Source organism: Diabrotica virgifera, chromosome 10 (genome assembly GCF_917563875.1).
Source record: "Diabrotica virgifera virgifera chromosome 10, PGI_DIABVI_V3a".
NCBI lineage: Eukaryota > Metazoa > Arthropoda > Insecta > Coleoptera > Chrysomelidae > Diabrotica > Diabrotica virgifera.
In genome coordinates this window covers 120677976-120699520 of record NC_065452.1, presented here as the reverse complement: position 1 = coordinate 120699520, position 21545 = coordinate 120677976, and the positions used below count along the sequence as shown (strand labels likewise).

The 21545-nt window shown below is 35.4% G+C and overlaps 1 protein-coding gene across 1 annotated transcript in view; it reads left to right on the top strand.

The window, feature by feature from the left end:
- Positions 1-21545, top strand: part of LOC114325414 (acetylcholine receptor subunit beta-like 1) — an 84686-nt gene that overhangs the window by 56963 nt on the left and 6178 nt on the right. The window contains exons 5-9 of the mRNA XM_028273484.2: positions 4055-4145; positions 4209-4556; positions 17312-17505; positions 20869-21030; positions 21087-21327. Of these exons, the coding sequence (XP_028129285.1) occupies positions 4055-4145; positions 4209-4556; positions 17312-17505; positions 20869-21030; positions 21087-21327 (1036 nt within the window). The remainder of the gene's footprint in view (positions 1-4054; positions 4146-4208; positions 4557-17311; positions 17506-20868; positions 21031-21086; positions 21328-21545) is intronic.

Below are 21545 nucleotides of genomic sequence, written 5' to 3'. Positions count from 1 at the left end.
AAAACCCAAAAATACGTATTTAATATTTTTCAAGAACCTATCGAATAACATCAAACACGACACTCCACTCCACCCCCTGAAGGTGTGGTGGGGATTAACTTTAAAATATTAAATGGGAATCCACATGTTTTATTGCAGATTTGGATTCCTCATGAAAAAATGAGTAATATTTATTCGAAACATTTTTTAGAATTATTAATAGATGGGGCTAATAAATAGTGTTTTCCGATTATAGCGCCATCTATCCATAATTCGAAAAAATGTCTCGAACGAAAGTTACTTATTTTTACGAAAGGAATCTAAATCTACCATAAAAAATCTGCAATCTGCAATCTTAATTTCGCGAATTATTTGATCGTCCCGCGAATTATTCGGTCGTCCCAGGCGACGAGTTCCACCCTGGGTACCAGGTACCTCGGAGACCATCGCCGCCATGAAATTCGTATTCAGTGACCTCTAAACCCCCCAAGTATAAAAATTGAACTCATCTTCGTCAATATTTCCCGAGTCCTAAATTCTTTATTTCCATCTCTTCGAGATGCACTTTAAAGATGCCTTTTCTCATGCACAAAATTTTTTGCCGGAGATCAATTTAGTTCACAAAATTTCCTGACACTCTCACGAATCCAATGCAAAAAGTTGCATGACGATTCATCTTACTGCACAAAATTCCTAGGTTTAATGCTTCGTTGCCTCGTTTATCAATACTCTTAGGTACACCCACATCTCGAATGTTTCCAGTCTCCTTTACTTCTCCTTCTACTTCTCCTTTACAGCCTCGAATGTCTCCTCCACTTTATTAAGCAGTATCTGTAGGTCTCCATGAGATTCGGCTAAAAGAACTGTACCATCAGCGTATCTCAGGTTAATTATGATCATGCCATTAATTCTAATGCCTACGTGTTGTTCGTCATTACCTTAATTAGTTAATATGTACTCCGAGTATATATTAAATAATATTGGTGAAAGTATACACCCTTGTCGAACACCTCTTTGTATTTCTATTCCTTCTGATGTTATGTCTTCTATTTTCACTACTGCTTTTTGGGGATAGTATAAGTTTGAAATTATTCTTATATCTCTGAGGTCTAATTTTCTTTTCTTCTAATGCTACAATTAGTTGGTCATATCTAATCCTATCAGAAGCCTTATTATAGTAAAAAAACTAAGTTTTCAATCTAATAGCACATAAAACAACACCCAAAAATATTATTCTACATCCTACCAGACAGAAAACAATGGGAACCTTCTCTGGTAACACCTCCGAGTCCCTGCCATTTCGTTCGTTGCAATCCGTGACTGCACTCCCTGGTTTGTCCTAGTTGGGTCAGAGAGAGCAGCATATGTGCCTCCTGATGAGAGACTAATAAGTTTCGAAACCGGTAGAGGTGCTTGCTGCACTCTCTGATTGAACTGGAATAATGATGCGGTTATAGTTTCGTGTTGCAACGAAATTGAAAATGGTTATTCATTTTTGATTTACATGTTTACTCTGATTGGAGTACGAAGGGAACCATTCTCGTTGGAACTTTGCCGCGCTGAGCAGATGGGACGTGAATTATAAATTGTAAAATTGCCTCATCGTCCTTAGTCTTAGCATCCGTTATGGCTTGCAAATTGTAGAAACCTCGGAGGTGTTACCAGAGAAGGTTCCCATTGTTTTCTGTCTGGTAGGATGTAGAATAACATTTTTGGGTGTTGTTTTATGTGCCATTAGATTGAAAACTTAGTTTTTTGTTAGCAGTTGCCGCTAGGTCATCCCTGCCATTTCGTTCGTTGCAATCCAAGACTGTACTCCGGGGTTTGTCCTAGTTGGGTCAGAGAGAGCAGCATATGTGCCTCCTGATGAGAGACTAATAAGTTTCGAAACCGGTAGAGGTGCTTGCTGCACTTTCTGATTGAACTGGAATAATGATGCGGTTGTAGTTTCGTGTTGCAACGAAATTGAAAATGGTTATTCATTTTTGACCTTATTATAGTCTATAAACCACACGTACAGTTCTTGATTCATATCTAGATATGTTTGCGACAGGACGTTAAGTGCGAATAGTGTCTCCCTTGCTCCTAGGCCTTTACTAAATCCAAATTGTGAATCGCTGATATCTATATCTAGTTTTCTGCATATTCTATTATAAATCACTTATAGCAGGACTTTAAGTGCATGACTCATCAAAGTTATTGTACGATAGTCAAAGCAATTCTTGGCATTACTCTTTTTTGGAAGGGTTACAAACGTTGATACCCGCCATTCATTTGGTATTATTACAAAGTCATTAATAAACGATTAATCCCTAATGAGACAAAGCATTCTACGAATGTAATATTTTCGTTTAGCTGTATGTATAGATGTACCTTATACATAAATCCAAAAATAGTACTACTTTTAAAAGAGAGAAGTTCCTTCGTAAAAAGATAGAGCGAAAAGAAAATACAGGTAATTTTCTGCCTAAGATGGAGCTTTTACAAAACTCTTGCTTTCTATTTTCTTTTATTATTAAGAGTTTTTAATTTCTTGTGATCATTTATAGTATATTGTAACTACTATTACTACTATCGGTTTACAGCGTTCTCCGACGCCTTCCGACTCCTAACCGCCATTCTTCTCTGTTTAACCAAAGACCTGGAGGGATTTCTCTTTCCTCTAGTTCTCTTTCAATTCCCTCCCTCCAGCTTCTTTTCGGCCTTTTTCTTTTCCTTCTTCCTTGTGGTGTCCATGCCAAAATCTGTTTAGGGATTCTGTCATCTACCATTCTCTGTACATGGCCGTACCATACTAGTTGTTTTGTTTTTATGTCATCAATTATTGTATGTGTGATCATTTCTCACATTCTCTCATTTGGTATTCGATTTCTTGTTGATTTGCCTGCTGCTATTTTCCAGAAATCCATATCTTTTCCTAGTAACATTTTCTCTATTCTTTTTTTCAGTGGCCAAATTTCACTGCCATATGTGATTACTCATGTTCACTTTTAAGCATGGTATTGTATATGAGCTGTTTGTTCGCTTTAGATATTGTTTGGTCCCACAGAATGCCGTTCATCATGGATATGGCTTTTCTACCCTGTATGTTTCTATTTTTATAGCAGCATCGAGTGTTCCATCTTGGGTTATCTTCATGGTCAGGTACTTGTATTCATCACAGTGTGTAATTTCTACCCCATCGTTTAATGTAATGGACTGCTTTGTCCTTCCAATACACATGACTTCAGTTTTCTTAATGTTGAATTCGAGACCCCATTTGTTATATTCTTTTATTTTGCTTCCGTATCATGTAACTCAAGTCGCCATTAGTCAATTCGTCAGTCGTTCCATTATAATTTTTGCAGTCGTTCCATTATACTGTATTTGGACTGCTTCGATAAGACCATGTTTAATGTTGGTTTGCTGTAGGGTTGACCATAGTTTGCTAAGGGGCACACTGTCATATTTTATGTTTTTGTAAGTCTACGTACACCAGGTGAACTTCTTTATTGACGGCCGTTTTTTAGTGGTATATGCAACTAAGTATATGTAACTAAGTAAATTAATGCATAACTCGTAATTTTACAAAAAAAAACATATTGGTTTCAACTACATCCGTACAGTAATGGATCATGGCCTTGACGGTAACCCTTAACCTCTATTTATTTGAAGACTTGCAGTTGTAATAAGCTGCCAATTTCATACAAATAGACTTTAGGACATATTTTAAATACTCATAGTATTAAAGCTCGTGATTCGTCCAGTTCGTTGTAGTTCGTAGTAATTCACCAATAAAACATACAGACTATGCCTTAGTTCATGATTCGTAATGAGCGATGCCTGATTTATTCATGTTCGTCGGTTTGATATTCCTTTGGTAGCCTTTGATATTCGTTAATTTGTCGCTCACAAGAGCGAACTACTGTGCACACGCACGAATCATGTTGTTTACGAATCGATTTTTAACGAACAAGGCCCTACACACTGTTCGTGAACTGCCCGTGCATCACGCAGCGCGTATCACTAATCGCGAACACATGCATAATGTGTAGCCAGCTTAAGGATATATTAGAAGATGCTTTTTCTTTTTCAGTGCCGATGGCAACTACGAAGTTAGATATAAATCTAATGTCTTAATTTATCCTAATGGTGAAGTTTTGTGGGTTCCGCCAGCAATTTACCAGGTAATTTATATTATAATTAGACGATTGTTGGTTCCACATTACCATAACTGTCTTCTTTTTTAGAGTTCTTGTACTATAGATGTAACATATTTCCCTTTCGATCAACAAACGTGCATTATGAAATTCGGGTCCTGGACGTTTAATGGCGACCAGGTGTCACTAGCATTATACAATAACAAAAATTTCGTAGATTTATCGGATTATTGGAAATCTGGAACGTGGGACATTATCGAAGTCCCAGCCTACCTCAATATATACGAAGGAAATCACCCAACCGAAACTGACATCACTTTTTACATAATTATTCGTCGGAAAACGTTATTTTATACGGTCAATTTGATACTCCCAACCGTTTTGATTTCCTTTCTTTGCGTACTTGTGTTTTATTTACCAGCCGAAGCAGGAGAAAAGGTAACCATCATTTTTTTAATAAAACCATGGATACTTTCCAGTGTACAGAAATATCTGAAATTGCGAAGATCACTCAGGTACACCGAGAGAAAAAAATTCTTGACATAAAGAAACTTTATTAATATTTAAGAAAGATCGACTTGGCATATTGCCTAAGAAATACATAATATATCTTTGTATGTAAGATATAATTTTCTAAAATATTTCAAATAAATTTTAATTAATCCAAAGAAATATATCTTAAACATGATTGAACTATCACTTTCTTGCAAAGTGCAAACCCATTTGTCAGAAAGAAATTATACTTGTCAAAAGAATATAATTTTTTGGCATTACAAAACTCTTCTTTCTGAGCAATAATATTTCTTAGTAAGGAATATTGTTATCTTACCATTATTAATTAATATATTTAATGTTAAGAAATATATTTCGAAGATATAATTGTATATTTAGAATTAAGTTACATTTCTTAAAAATAAAGTGATATTACATACGGCGAAGTAAATCATTATGTTAAGGTAAAATTATTCTTTATTAGATAATAAAAACAGGATATAAAACGTTAGATATTAATACATACAAATAATTTCTCTACTCTGAAACCACTGGCTTCTATACAATAATAAAAGGATGGTGAGGCAAATCCAACTTCCTTAATTTTTTCTTCTTTTTGTTAATAGCACTTTGTATATCAGCAATTACCTTAAACAAAACCGTTATGTAGAAAGAGTAAACTTATTTTAATAAAAAAAAATTATAAGGATATAAGTACATACTTATTTTGACAAAAGGAAATACAAAAAAAAACAAATATACGGGCTCACATAAAAACTATTAATTTTTTGGTGTAAGAACGGTAGGTATCAGTAAAACAGTCTACAATCCAAAAACATTTCTTGGCATTTGAACAAATAATAATCAATCATATTTAGTTCAAACATGGCATTATTTATCCTACCATCTCCGTTAATTTTTTTCTTTTTTTATGTGAAATATTAATTATTTATCTGTATAATATTGAGTCACACAATAGACATTGTTTAGCTAAAACAAGAAGAAACATACAACCAATGTAAAACATTGAAGCAGACATATTGTAATTTTATTTATTTATATAATCCAAAAGTTACAGCAAACCTAATCATTAAGAAATTTTATTACGGGAAAGTATTATTAGTTTACATCTTAAGTCATTTAATACATATTAACTAATTCACGGTTTTCGGCAATAAAATTTCTTAACCGTTAAGATGTTTCTTTTAGACTAACTAATAATTCTTTATGACAAATAAAGCACACGCCATGTTTGATATAACGTTGAATTGTAGGATTGTATATACAAGACTATACATTCAAGAAACATATAGTTTGTACACAAGTATTACACATTTTTATAAAGGAACTTACCTGTATACAGTTCTACCATTTATGGAAGCCCCTAGTTGGTTAATAGCTCCTTTCAATATTGTTCTGAAGCTTTATATTATATTATTCTCTCCGAGGTGGAAGTCGAAACGTCAATAAAATCATTTTTTAAGTTAAATTGTGGCTTATTTCCCAGTTAGAATAAGATCCTTTCTTTCAGAGTTGTCCATCATTATAGATATCTAAAATGCATATAAAGATACTATTATGTTTCTTTTAGAACTACATATTCAGATATGCAACAATATTATTATTACATCTTAAATTAATCAATTTACTTTTATATACCTATGTACGTACCTTCAAACTATCCATTAGATTTTAAAGAAAACCAACGAATCCAAAATCCATCTATGAAAATGAACTAATGCCATGCACGCCATCTTGCTAAACACTGAGATTAAATCACAAATAGTGAATAATGGTTACTGCGCAATTCTTTTGTGGAAGAAAATCTCTTTGCAAGTAGCATTTCGGCATTAATTATAAAGTTTTTATTTAATAACCACAGTTACTACAGAGACAGAGGGTATATCTGAAGAATTATTTCTTGTGGTTTAAAATATTTATTTGATTGCAAGATAATTTCCTGTTTACAAATATAATTATGGATTAACTTAACATATATTTCTTATACTGCAAAATATTTGTAGTTTTCAATTTAAGAAACAAAAACTTTAGGATAAGAAAAATTTTTTTATGGCTTTGGCAGTTTGCCATACAGCCAGAGTTATATAAGAAAATTAAAATGTAACCATTAATGCATTTCTTAATATTGAAGAAATTATCTGTAAGAAATTATTGAGTTGGGTTTAAAAAACTCGTTTCTTTATATGTGCGAAACGGTATGTTTAAGTTAATATGATATGGTAACTTTTAAGAAAGATAGCTCAAAGAAGTCAGTGTTTTAGGAGAAAAGAATTTTTTCTCTCGGTTTAGCAAATCAAGGAGAGGGGACTTCAGTTGAACGTATTTGTGTAAAAAGTAAACATCCATTTAATAAGCGTTGTGCACGAAATCATTGGTTTTGCGACATTGCTAGATAAAAACGTAAAATAGTTGTTTATTTCTTCTTAAGGCGCCGTGCATTTCTAGGCGTCCACCGTACATTATCTTGTCAGGTGAGATGTAAAGGTACGTATCCATTAGGTTGGTGCTCCATGTAACTGATCCAATGGATAACTGGTCTACATATAAACCGCCACCGCTTGGATCGCCGAGGCTGAGCGCCGAGCGCCGAGCGGGAGCACTAACGTATTCACAATGTGGAGCAGCTACACGGAGCACGGAGCACTAACGCAATGAATACGTACCTTGAGATAGTCACGATTAAATAATTTTGTTTTTAGCAGCATTGCGAAGCATTTTATAGCTGTGTCATTCCTGATAGAAAAAGGAAGAACCCTAAGACTGGCCACATGAAACGTGAAGAGTTTGTATCAGCCAGGTAGGCTCGATAACCTAATAGCTGAAATGGATCGCTTTAAGATAAATATATTCGGTATCAGCGATGTTCAACAGCCCGATTCAGGAAAACTAATCACAAACAACGGCATGATGTATTATGTTGGTAACAATGATCCAAGACATCGATATGGAGTTGCCATACTTGTAGACAAATAGACAAATAAATCTGTCGTTGGTTTTACCTCCTACTCAGAAAGATTGAGGATGATTCAGTTACAAACATTCTCCAAAAATATAAACGTTGTCCAAATACATGCACCTACTGCCGACAAAGATGAGGCCGAGATAGAAAGGTTCTACATGCAATTGAACGAAATCATAAGATCCACAAAGAAAATGACATATTGTTGGTGATGGGAGATTTCAATGCCAAGATTAGAAAAGGAAAAGTGGATGGATGTGTGGGAGAATTTGGCTTGGGAGAAAGAAATGAAAGGGGGGACAGACTTGTCGAATTCTGCCAAAGCGAGGAGCTGGTAGTAATGAATACATTATTTAAATTACCTAAAAGAAGACTTTATACCTGGATATCACCGGCGGATTCGGAAGATCACATTGTAAGAAACCAGATAGATTACATAATAATCAAATCCAGATATAAAAACACTATAAAGTCCGTGAGAACATACCCCGGAGCTGACATAAATTCAGATCGTAATCCATTAGTAGGCGTAATGAAGATAAAACTGAAAAAGATCCAAAAACAAACAAATATACCACGATTTGATGTCTCAAATATAAAAGAAAAACCTGTGCGTCAGAGGTTAACACAAGAAATAAATGATAACTTAAAGAAAATCAAACAAGACGTGATAAAAACAACAGATGTTAATGACAAATGGAACATGATACAAGAAACGTTAGTAGAAGCAGGAAAAAGATATTACCCTCAAAAATAATAAAAAAAACAGAGAGGAACAGGAGTAAGGCAAAATACAAGGAAATGCAGAGGTTAATAGGAAATAAAATAAAAGAGGCCAAATCCACCTAGCTGGCAAATCAATGTAGTGAAATAGAAGAATATTCTAAAAAGTATTATAGCTTTAACATGCACAAGAAAATAACGGAAATCACAAATACACAGTGAAAAAAGAAACATGGCCTTCTTAAAGACAGTAATGGAAAAATTATTATAGAAGTAAAAGAGAAATTAAAAAAGTGGAAGACATACATAACAGATCTGTTTGAGGATAATAGACAAGAACCAGAAGAAATCGACAGCGAAACGGGACCAGAGATCATAATGGAGGAAATCGAACAAGCAATACGAAACGCAAAAAATGGAAAAACTGTAGGTCCAGAGCAAATACCTGCGGAATTACTGAAATGTCTAGACGATGAAACTCTACCTGTACTACTGGATCTGTTTAATGAAGTATATAAAACCTGAAAAATCCCCCAGGAATGGTTGGTATCCACCTTTGTAACAATACCAAAAACGGTATATGCCAAAGATTGTTCGGACTATAGGACAATATCACTAATAAGCCATACCCTCAAAATATTTCTAAAGGTGATTCATGGAAGATTATACAGAAAGCTAGAATATGATATGGATGATACCCAATTTGGGTTCCGCAAAGGACTTGGAACAAGAGAGGCATTGTTTGCGTTTAATGTCCTCTCTCGAAGATGCTTAGATATGAACCTGGATATTTATTCCTGTTTCATCGACTTCGAAAAAGCGTTTGACAGGGTCCGACTTTATCATCAATCTTTATTGGAATCAAAAGTCCGACCGACTTTGAATTATCATCAATCTGTATTGGAATCAAAAGGCCAATATGAAGATAGAAGAACAAGAATTCGAGAATATTGATATAAAGAGAGGAGTAAGACAGGGTTGTGTTCTGTCGCCGCTAGAGGAAAGTAACCAAATATGGAATAGTGTCCTGATATGGAATTCCTTGATTTCTCCGAAAATATAATTTGAAAGCACACTACAATACCATCCTTTATTTCTGTCGCTCTCTTTATTGTCGTATTCACACCTCTGTGTCAGATGCGCGAAAGATACGTGTCTCGACAGGCGCATTTTGTTTTATCGTCTCGCAGAAAATTTCAAAGGTAAATATATTCAACGAGTATTATTGGTTATTATGCAGGAATACAGACTTGTTATGCTATTGAGTATATCGATAATACCTTTATTTTAATATTTTATGACCTTCTGTAATTAAAACATTACGACTTGAAAAAATGTTGATAATACTAGTTTGAACTAATGTACAAATCCAAATATGGACAGTCGTTGGTGCCTAATTATGGAATAGTGGATGAAGTGCATAATATGTGGGCTATTAATGTGTGGGCTCATTATGATTGTGCTGGTCCAGAGTTTCGTACATGGATCTGTGATGTCTGCAAGTGAATTAAGCTACTTCTTTCATTTTTCACACTTTTCTTATTTAAATTTATTTGATTTCAGATGTTTGTGTCTATTTTTGTTTTTGATATGTTTGTTTATGCCTATATTCCATATATGGGTACCTATTCCATATTTGGTTACTCATTTGGGATTTTGTTTTTTTGTTCGATTTTTTTTTGTTAAGATATTTAATAGAAGACTTTTAATTACTATATAAAAATTTATGACTGATTTGTCATAACAATAAACTGTTTTCATTTCTATAAACGTATTTATTTATATCCCCAAAACAAAATGGTATTCCATAATTGGCGACTTTACTCTACTCTTTAACCTGTACAGTGAAGCCATATTTCACGAAGCGATAGCGGAGCTAAGTGAGGGAATCTCTACAAACGAAAGAATAGTAAATAACATAAGATTCGCTGATGACATCGCTATAATGGCAGATACCCTGGAATCGCTACAAGAATTGCTAAATAGAATTAACGATTATTGCATTCTATGCGGACTAAAAATAAACAATAAAAAAACTAAGTCTCAAAAACAGAACATGGAAATGAAAGGTTAATGATAGAGCAAACCCAAATAGAAAAAGTGAAGACATACAGATATCTGGGAACCTGGGTTGATGAAAAAAATGACCAAATCCAAGAAATTACAGTCCGAAGTGAAACTGCAAGGCAAGCATTTATAAAAATGAAGACACTGCTTACAAACAGAGACCTTCAGTTGCCTCTCAGGTTGAGGGCTCTAAGATTCTACATATTTTCCATATTGTTGTACGGAATGGAAGCTTGGACATTGAAGAGACAACACATAAGAAGAATAGAAGCATTCGAAATGTGGTGTTACAGAAGAATATTGAAAATTCAGTGGGTTCAAAGGATTACCAATGTCGAAGTGCTACGACTTTTATATAAGGAGTTAGAAATTATGAAGAGTATAAAAACTAGAAAACTGGAATATTTTGGTCACATTACCAGAGGAGAAAAATATGAGTTGCTGATAATTATTATCAAGGAAGGATCCAAGGTAGAAGAAGCATAGGAAGAAGACGCATCTCCTGGCTGGGGAACCTTAGGGAATGGTTTAACTTTAGTTTATTACAACTGTTCAGAGCAGCAGCCAACAAAGTGACCATAGCCATTATGATATCTAACCTCCGATAGGAGAGGGAACTTTAAGAAGAAGAAGATTCCTGTCCCTTGGCGAATATTACGCAGCCATGACATCTTTTTACGTCCCAGACCCCTCTTACCCACTATCTTTCTTTCGAGTATGAGTTGCTGAAAATTGTATCGTTCTTCTCGTAATACGTGTCCCAAGTATGCAGTGTTCTTACTTTTAACATAATTAATAAATTCTCTATCCTGTAAGCCTGCTTTTCTTAGTACTTCCTCATTTCTGACTTTGTCCGTCCATGATATTCTAAGCATTCGACGCAGGCACCACATTTCAAACACTTCAAGATTGTTAATCGAACTGTCCTTTAACGTTCATGCTTCCATTCCGTACAAGAGCACAGGCCAAACGTAACACTTTAGCGTCTTGTATCTGAGGTTGAAATCCAACTTGCGATCAGTCAGAAATTTACGAAGCCTCAAAACACCTTTCTGGCTTGTTCTACTCTGATCTTTATTTCATTTTGAGGGTCCCAATCCTCGTTCAGGAGACAAACCAAGTATTTAAATTACCTGACTTGTTTGATTTCTGCTCCAGAGACAGATATCTTTGCGATAAGGTAATTATTTTTACTTACAATCATTGTTTTTGTCTCCTTGATATTTATTTTCAAACCTCCAGTAGTCTGACAATAGTGGCAACACGCATGTGTGGCAATGCGTGACTCAAATGCCATTGTTTGTCAGTGCAAGCCTAGCTTGCAACTCGTGTGCCTATTATTTTGTATTCTTGGTGTTTAGAGTTATAATAAACTTTGCGAGTTTCCATTGCTCTCTAGTGATATTCTGTCAGTCCTATACTATTTTTTGTGAATTTAGTAAAAATTGCGCGTTCGTTACACTAGTGGTACCAGAACATCATGGGAAATCCAAAGACATCTCACCAAGGAAAATAGCAGAAATAAAAACTTTAATAATATTCAATACTAATCACTCCAACAGAAACATAGCATCCATTTCTAAAGTTTCAAAGGCAACGTGGACTGTATAAAGAAAAAACTTACATACCATTATTAAACAAACGTAAAATTTTCTGAGGTGGCTCTAATAATATGATCACCCACTGTAGATTATTTAAAAGGTATTGAGGATCTTCTATATTATCTGTCACTATTGCTGTATTATCGGCATACCTGATGTTATTATTAAATATACCGTTAACTTGAATACCCTTATTAGACCAGGGCATTTAGCAGTCAAAACACCCGAATAAATAAATTTTTAAATACAGCACCTAGAGACTTGCAGTTTTTTGCATTATGTTCAGGATGACGTCAGGAAAAAAGTCTACTATTCAAAAATGGGTGGAAATGCATAATTGCACTGTAAAGTGCATAAAATGCATCCAAAATTGCATAAATATAAAAAATAAAGTCAAAATCCGCATACTAAGGAACAAAATTTATTATCTGGGGGTTTTTGGGGTCACTGAATACGATTACGCCATCAGAACTGATTAATGGATCACGTGGTGCCCAAGGTCACGGCAAGAGATGTCATCTTCTGGAGTTTCGATGGTTTTCGGCATTAAGTCGATGCAAACGGATTACTTAAAAGGGTTTTAGGGGTCGCTAAATACGAATATGATATTATAATTGACCTCCGAAGTACCTGGTACCCAGGGTTGCTACTAAGGCACGTCATCTTCTGGAGTTTCGAGGGATTTTGGCACTAAATTGATGTAACTGGACTACTCGGGGGTTTTTGAGGTGGTTAAACACGAATATGCCATTAGAACAGACCCACCGAGTACCTGGTGCCCAGGATCACTGCAAGGGACGTCATCTTCTGGAGTGTCGAGAAATTTCGGCATTAAATTGATGCAAATGGATTACTGAGGAGTTCTTAAAGTCGCTAAATACGAATATGCCATCAGCACCGAATCCCGGAGAACCTGGTGCCCAAGGTTATTGCTAGGGCATCATCTTCTGGAGCTTCGAGAGTCTTCGGTACTAAATTGATGCAAACGGATTACTCATAGGTTTTCGCGTTTGCTGAACGTGAATACGCCATCAGATCTCACCCTCGGAGCACCTGGTGCCTAATGCAGGTCATCTTCTGTAGTTCCGAGGATTTTCGGCATTCAATTGATGCAAACGGATTACTTACTAATCGGATTTTGTCGTTGTTGAACACGATTGCGTCATCAGAACAGACACCAGAGCACCTGGTACCTAGGGCACGTCATCTTCTGGAGTTTCGAGGGTTTTCGGTACTTAATTGATGCAAATGTATTACTCATGGGTTTTTTGCGTTTTCTGAACATAAATACGCCATCAGAACAGATACCGGAGCACCTGGTGCCTAAGGCACGTTATCTTCTCCAGTTTCGATAGTTTTCGGTACTAACTAGTGCAAACGGATTACTCTTGAGTTTTTGGGGTTGCTGAATATGAATATGCCATCTTCGGGAGTTTCGAGTGTTTTCGGTACTAAGTTGATGATAACGGATTACTCATGGGTTTCTCAGGTACCTACCTGAACACAAAAATGTTATCAGAACAGACACCGAAGCACGTGGTGCCTAAAGTCCTCCGGTGTTTGTTTTGATGGGGTATTCGTATTCAGCATCCCCAAAAACCTATAAGTAATCTGTTTGCATCAATATAGTACCGAAAACCTCGCCTAGCGGATAACGCCCATTGCAGTGACCCTGGGCACCAGGTTCTATTATGGTCAGTTTTGATGGTATGTTAGTGTTTACCGACCTCAAAACCCCGAGTGATTTATTTTCATCAATTTAATGCCAAAATTCCTTAAAACTTCAGAAGATGACGTCCCTTGTAGTCACCTTGGGCACCAGGTGCACATGGGTTGTTTGTGATGGCATATTAGTGTTTGGCGACCTCAAAAATCCGCAAGTATTCCGTTTGAATCAATTTAACACCGAAATCCCTCGAAACTCCAGAAGATGACGACCTTTGCAGTGACCTTGGGCACCAGGTGATCCGGTGGTCTGTTCTGATAGCATATTCGTGTCTAATACCACAAAGACTTCCGAGTAATCCATTTTTATCAATTTAATGCCAAAATCCCTCAAAACTCCAGAAGAGGACGTCCCTTGCTGTGACCTTGGGCACAGGGGGTCGGTTCTGATGGCATATTCGTGTTTAGCGACCTCAAAATCCCTCCAGTAATCCATTTGCATCAATTAAATGCCGAAAACTAGTAGCGATCCTGAGCACCAGGTACTCCGGAGTTCAGTTCTGATATCATATTCGTGTTTACCGACCCCAAAAAACCCGTGAGTAATCCGTTTACATTAATTTAATACCGAAAACACTCGAAACTCCAGAATATGACGTCCCTTGCTGTGACCTGGGGCACCAGGTAATCCGGTGGTCTCTTCTGATGGTATATTCGTGTTTGGCGACCTCAAAAACGCCCGAGTAATCCGTTTGCACCCCCCGAATAGTCCAGTTGCATCAATGTAGTGCCGAAATTCCTCGAAACTCCAGAAGATGACGTCAGTTACAGTGACCTTGGGCACCAGGTTATCCTAAGGTCAATTCTGATGGCATATTAGTACTTAGTGACCCCTAAAACCCATGAGTAATCCGTTTACATCGATTTAATGCCGAAAACCATCGAAACGCCAGAAGATGACGTCTGTTGCACTGACCTTGGGCACCAGGTGATCCGGGGATCAGTTCTGATTGCGTAATCGTATTCAGTGACCCCAAAAACTACCCAAATAATAAATTTTGTTCCTGAGTATACTGATTTTGACTTTATTTTTATATTTATGCAATTTTGGATGCATTTTATGCACTTTACAGTGCAATTATGCATTTCCACCCATTTTTGTATAGTAGACTTTTTCCTGACGTCATCTTGAACATAATGCAAAAAACCTCAAGTCTGTATCTTCTTCTTCTTCATGTACCATCTCCTCTAAGAAGGTTGGCAACCATCACGGCAATTCGCACTTTCGATGCGTCTTCTTCCGCGACTCCTTCTACCCTGTATTCTTCCTTGCATTATTAATTGTAACAAGTTATAACGCTCGCCCCTCATAACATGTCCCAGATATTGTAGTTTTCTGACTTTAACTGTATTTAAAACCTCTTTATCTTTTCCCATTCATCTCAACACCTCGATGTTCGTGACTCTATCCACCCAACTTATTCTTCATATTCTTCTGTAGGCCCATAACTCGAAGGCTTCTAATCTGTATGCAAGTCTGTATGTGCTGTATTTAAAAATTTATTTATTTTGTGCTAAATGCCCTCGTCTATATTAGGGTCAGTCTGCCACTGCTTCTGTGAAGTCTTTTTCGACGTATAAATATTTATTATTAATTTAAGCGATGACTCAGAGAAGATTTTCAATCAGATTCTGATAGCGATTGTGTCTTCAACACCAAAACTGGAACATTGGAAATTGGAAAAGTGTGTTATTTTCAAACGGAAGTAGGATGTGTAAAATCAGAAGACTAACTGAAGATTGGTTCATAAATATAATAAAAGACGAAGGGTCATGTTCTGGGAGGAACTATGATCGGTAAAAAATCCTCTTTTCCTTAATCCTAATTTTTACCCAACCAACTGCTCGCAGTTATGTTCATTTGGTTCTATAACCTGTAGTTAGATTCATGAGAGATGCGATGGAAGAAAATTTAATTTAGCATTAAAACTCGCTTAAATTAATAAAAAATATCAGATGATTCCATATAAGTTTGGTTGAGTGTATGTATAAATATGCAAGAAATTTCGGCGAATAACTGATTTTTCTTTCCTGTTCATGGATGACATATTGAGCCGAGATAAGTTGGGTTGAATTTCGTGCAGCTTAGTTTTTGTTCTATTCCATTGGTCTGCCCATAAGCTGAGAATTTTTTGTTTAAACAATATTTTAAGGTCCGTATAGGTTTGGACCTGTTTGAAGGCTGTGTCAGAAGAACATGCTGCTTTAGCGGCCTGGTCTGCTTTTTCGTTTCACAATATACCAACATGGGATGGAGTCCAAATCATTGTGACTGTTATGTTATTGGTATATAGTTGGTTGCAGATGTTGTGTATTTCCTGGACGCAGGTTTTTTTGTGAAGATACATCTTATGGAATGAATCGAGGAGAGGGAATCTGTACATATGGCGATTTTCTTGCTTTAATTTGAAGTAGGTTGGAGCGAAGTCTTTAGTGTCTGAAGTAGTCCATACAATTCTGCGGTGTAAACACTACAGTTTCTAGGTTGTCGCACAGAGCTTATTGTCGTCGTCGTTGTGGACACAGCGCAGCCACAACAGTCTTCATTCTTGGACGCATCGGTGTATAATATTTCATCAAATTGTGTTGAATTGAGGATGTTTTGAAAGGATTTTCTGAGGAGTGAGTTTGGGGTTTCTGTTTTATCGAATCTGCATAAATCGGTATTGAGTATTGGAAAATTGTGTAGCCAAAGGGCTGTCTTAGGAGTACAAATAGCAGTAGTATGTGAAAGGTTGATAGAAGTCAATAAAGGAGATAATATTTGTGGTAACGTGAGAGTGTGATTGGATGCATTTTCTGTGGGAGGCTCTATGGATTTGATTAGATTTATTACCGGGTTACTTGGATTTTCTGATATTCTTGCAAAGTATGTAAGTAGAAATTGTTGCCTTCTTAGGTGGAGTGGTGGCTCTGAAGCTTCTACACAGATACTTTCAGCGGGGCTAGACTTAAAAGCACCAAGACATAGTCGTAGGGATGTATTTTGAATTGGGAGTAAAGAATACTGCCATAGTCTAGGTTAGAGCGAATTAACGCTCTATATATTTTAAGGAGAGATTCTTCATCAGCTCCCCAAGAGAAGCTCGAAAGAAATTTAAGTAAATTGATTTTTTGGACACAGTTTCCTTTAAGTTTCTGAATATGCTGTCTCCAAGTAAGCTTTTTGTCAAAGTTGACGCCCAGAAGTGTCAAATAATTAACTGTTTCTAAACGAAGTCCCTTTAGACTTATAGAGGGTGAATTTGGTCTATGCTTTTTGGAAAAGTAGATAACTTTGGATTTAGGAGCTGAGAAAACAAATCCAGCACGCGTATACCAGATGTTTATTTTAACTGAAATAATTGACAACAGGAATTTCACCAATATACACTGTTATTTATTACGTCTAATATTTAGATTAATAATAAAAATGTAAAAGCTATGGAATTGTTAACAATTTTACTGTGAAACAGGTAACAAATAAAAAACCTAAGAACCTTTGACACCCGACTGATCTGACAACGTCGCGTAATCAAAATTTTCGACCTTGGCAGTTTCAGATATTTCTGTCGACCTGTAAAAGGCGTTAAAAATACCTAATTTTATAATAAATTTAATTTCAGGTTACACTGGGTATTAGTATTTTGCTATCACTGGTTGTATTCCTTTTGTTGGTATCAAAAATCCTGCCACCGACATCGCTCGTGTTACCACTTATTGCAAAATATCTTCTTTTCACTTTTATAATGAATACCGTTAGTATTTTAGTAACAGTTGTTATAATCAATTGGAATTTCCGAGGTCCCCGAACACACAGGTAAGTTTAGATTTGATTATTTACCAGATTTATTCCAACTATTAGCAAGAAAAAGATAAAAGAAGGTCAACTCTACGTCCATCAAACCTCTGCAGAAATAGTGACGCATTACAACTACTTTGGCACCATAATAAATGAAGCATGGACCAACAATCAAGAGATAAGACCATCGGAAAAGCAAATTTACCTTCAACCGTATTAGTCCAGGGCGCACCTGTTTTGAGATGGACGTTGAGAGGTGACTCAAATTTTTTTGCAGAAATTGCTTGAAAATAACTCAAATAATAATATCTGAGTTATCCTTCCACTCAAAATGGTCCGGAACATTGTTTAAATAATCAAAATGTCAAAAAATTAAGGAAAAATTCGATTTTTTTCTTCGTTTTTTGATTATAACTTTAAAAGTATACATTTCCGAGAAAAGTTGTACTAACATAAAAGTTGCGTAATTAAATTTCCTACAATATAGTATTGATTAAAAATTTAAAAAATAGTCACCCTAGTTGCAAAATAGCAATAATTGCGAAAAAAAAACATACAAAAACAAGTATTCGAATTTTACGTTTTTCAGCCATTTATGCTACGGAATTGTTAACAATTAGGACCTTCATGTTTCACCCAGAAAAACTTTATAATACAGTAAAATAATACTGTAAATTTCATTAAGATCGGTTTAATAGATTTTGCAAAATAAATTTTGCAATCCAGCTTTCGCAAAAAAATTAATTTTTTCAAAATGTTACAGGACTGAAAATAAAGCAGATAGCAAGTTGATTTTTTTTTGCTTATAGAAGTGTACTGTACCTTTCATTTGCAATTTGCAAAATTAAAATCGATTAATTACGACGGCGCGGCGTCAGGAAATTTTTTAAATGAACACTAATTTTTGGTGCTACGCGCAGGACAGCGGTGTTCGATTCACACAAGTTGATTTCCACCAAAATTTTTTCCAATCTTTATCTAATATATTATTTTCTTACTCTATATTTTGTTGTATTTTAATATTTTAATTCCACAAAAATCAAACTAATTTTATTATTGTTTGTGAAATATTGTTTAAACAATTGCATTTGTTTAAAAATAATAAACTTTTATTCTCTAAGTTAAAATATATGAACAAAAAAAGTTTTTGCTAATAAAAGTGTTATTTCAAAGGATAGAGTATGTGTTTTTATTTTGCAATAAACAAATTTATTTATTTATATCGAAATGTAATAAAAATTAAAATGTATCAATCATTATCAAAAGTCATTGGAATGCCCAATCAGAGCAAACTATCCGCTGTCCTGCGCGTAGCACCAATAATTAATGTTTATTTAAAAAAATTCCTGACGCCGTGATGTTAATCGATTTTAATTTTGCAAAATTGCAAATCAAAGGTACAGTACACTTCTATACGCAAAAAAAATTCAACTTGCTATCTGCTTTATTTTCAGTCCTGTAACATTTTGAAAAAATGATTTTTTTTTACGACAGCTGGATTGCAAAATTTATCTTGCAAAATCTGTTGAACCGATCGTAATGAAATTTACAGTATTATTGTTCTGTATCATAAAGTTTCTCTGGGTGAAATATGAAGGTCCTAAGTGTAGAATAAATGGTTGAAAAACGTAAAATCCGAATACTTGTTTTTGTATGGTTTTTTCGCAATTATTGCTATTTTGCAACAAGGGTGACTATTTTTTAAATTTTTAACTAATTCTATATTGTAGAAAATTTAATTACGCAACTTTTATGTCAGTACAACTTTTCTCGAAAATGAATACTTTTAAAGTTATAATCAAAAAACGAAGAAAAAAATCGAATTTTTCCTTGATTTTTTGACATTTTGATTATTTAAACAATGTTCCGGACCTTTTTGAGAGGGAGGATAACTCAAATATTATTACTTAATTTATTTTCAAGCCATTTCTGCAAAAAAATTTGAGTCACCTCTCAACGTCCAAATGTACTAATATTTTTATAGATGCGCCCTGGTCTATATGGGGGCCTTCTTCAAGAGCCACAACCTCTCTCTCTTGAACAACCTGAACTCTTTCAGGTTCTCCCAACCTGAACATTAACTGTACCTATGCGTAAGTATAAAGCACAAACATCCGATACAATCTCACAAAGGGCATATTTCTTCTTAACATGCTAGATTCCAGAATCTATCGATGTAAATGGGATCAAGATGTGTTTGGATGTATGAAATAATAAAATTCAAAACATCTACCTTACAGTCTCAATACATTTATTCCTTGGATCAAGAGGAGCCCATCTACGAATTATAAGGACACTATGAATTTTCTTTTAAGAAAGTACGGCATACGAATGTAAGAAGAACAGGAACTTCAGTAGGGTTCTTTTTTACACCAAGAGGTACCTGTATATCAAATTATAAGATTGCAGGACTTTCCCTTAAGAAAACGAAAAGGCATAAGAATCTAAGAACAAGAAAAAAGAAGATCTATTGTCCCAGATTCAAGAGCTTTCTACCTTATAATAAGAGATGTAGAAAGTCTTAAAACTATGGAAATTTGCCTTCCATAAATAGAAAAAAACTTAATATGAATTACAGTAAGACCAAAATCATAACAAATACAGATGAGGACACACACACATTACAATGAGGATCGGACAAGATGAAATAGAACAAGTTCACGATTATATATATCTGGGTCAAATTATAAAACTTAACAAGGAAAACTAAACAGCAGAGATCAAAAAATGAGTTAGACTGGCATGGGCGGCATTTGGGAAACTAAGCTACATCCTTAAAAACAAAAGATATCCACAACATCTTAAGACCTGGTATACAAAAAGGTATACAATCAATGAGTACTCCCTGTTCTCACTTAAGGTTCTCAAACGTGGACGTTTATAAAAGCAAACATGGACAAAATTATAAAAACGCAAAGAGCAATGAAGAGACAAATGTTGCGCATAAGACTAATGGATAAAAAGAGGAACGAGTGAATAAGAGAGAAAACAAAAGTTAGGGATTTTAGACAAGAAGTTGCAAAATTGAAATGGAGATTTGCCGAACACAATATAAGACAAAGAGAAGACCGATGGAACAAAATTCTTATAAATTGGAGAGCGTGGGAATATAAACGAAGCAAAGGAAGCCCCCAAATGAGATGGGCAGATGATATCAAGAAGCACGTGGGTTCTAGGTGGATGACTGTAGCGAATAGAAGGATGGTAAAGGATTGGGGAAGCCTATGTCCAAAGATGGACCGAAGAAGGCTAATTAGTAATAGAAAAAACATGTGTAAAACTACAACCAGCTGGTGCAGTACTGATATAGAATAAACGGCTGCAAAAGAATAAAATATTTTACATTATAGCCCTTATCATATATTGAAATATTCGTTTCAGGATGCCTTCTTGGATTAGGTCTGTGTTCCTTAACTACCTTCCAGCAATGTTACTTATGAAAAGACCTCGCAAAACTAGATTGCGCTGGATGATGGAGATGCCAGGAATGGGTGTGCCTCCGCATCCATATGGGTCACCTACGGATATCCCAAAAAACATAAGGTGAATTAAAATATCAATCTTTAGTAATATCATTTAATTGAAACATTTTCGTTTAGCTCTATCGAGTCCCAAAGTAAAGTGGAGGTAATGGAGTTGTCTGACTTACACCATCATCCTAACTGTAAAATCAATAGAAAACCAAATGCCGCTGATCTCGGAGTGGGAGTTGGGGGAGATAGCTGTAGAAGGGAGAGCGAGAGTTCAGATTCTATTCTATTGTCTCCTGAAGCATCGAAAGCTACAGAAGCTGTAGAATTCATAGCAGAACATTTACGCAACGAGGATCTATATATACAGGTAAGTTTTTAATTTAGTATATTTTAAAAAAGTTCAATTATTGTTCTTCTTGTATCATACGTCTAGCAACGTGTAAGCATTGTAGGCATTTCAGCTGCTGTCTTAGTCGACTATTCTAAGGTTTCCATTGTCAGCTAGCCGGGAAATGGACCTAAAATCTTAGACATTACACCAGTTTCGTATGTTTCTATGCCAAGAATGTAATTTTGTTCCCGGAC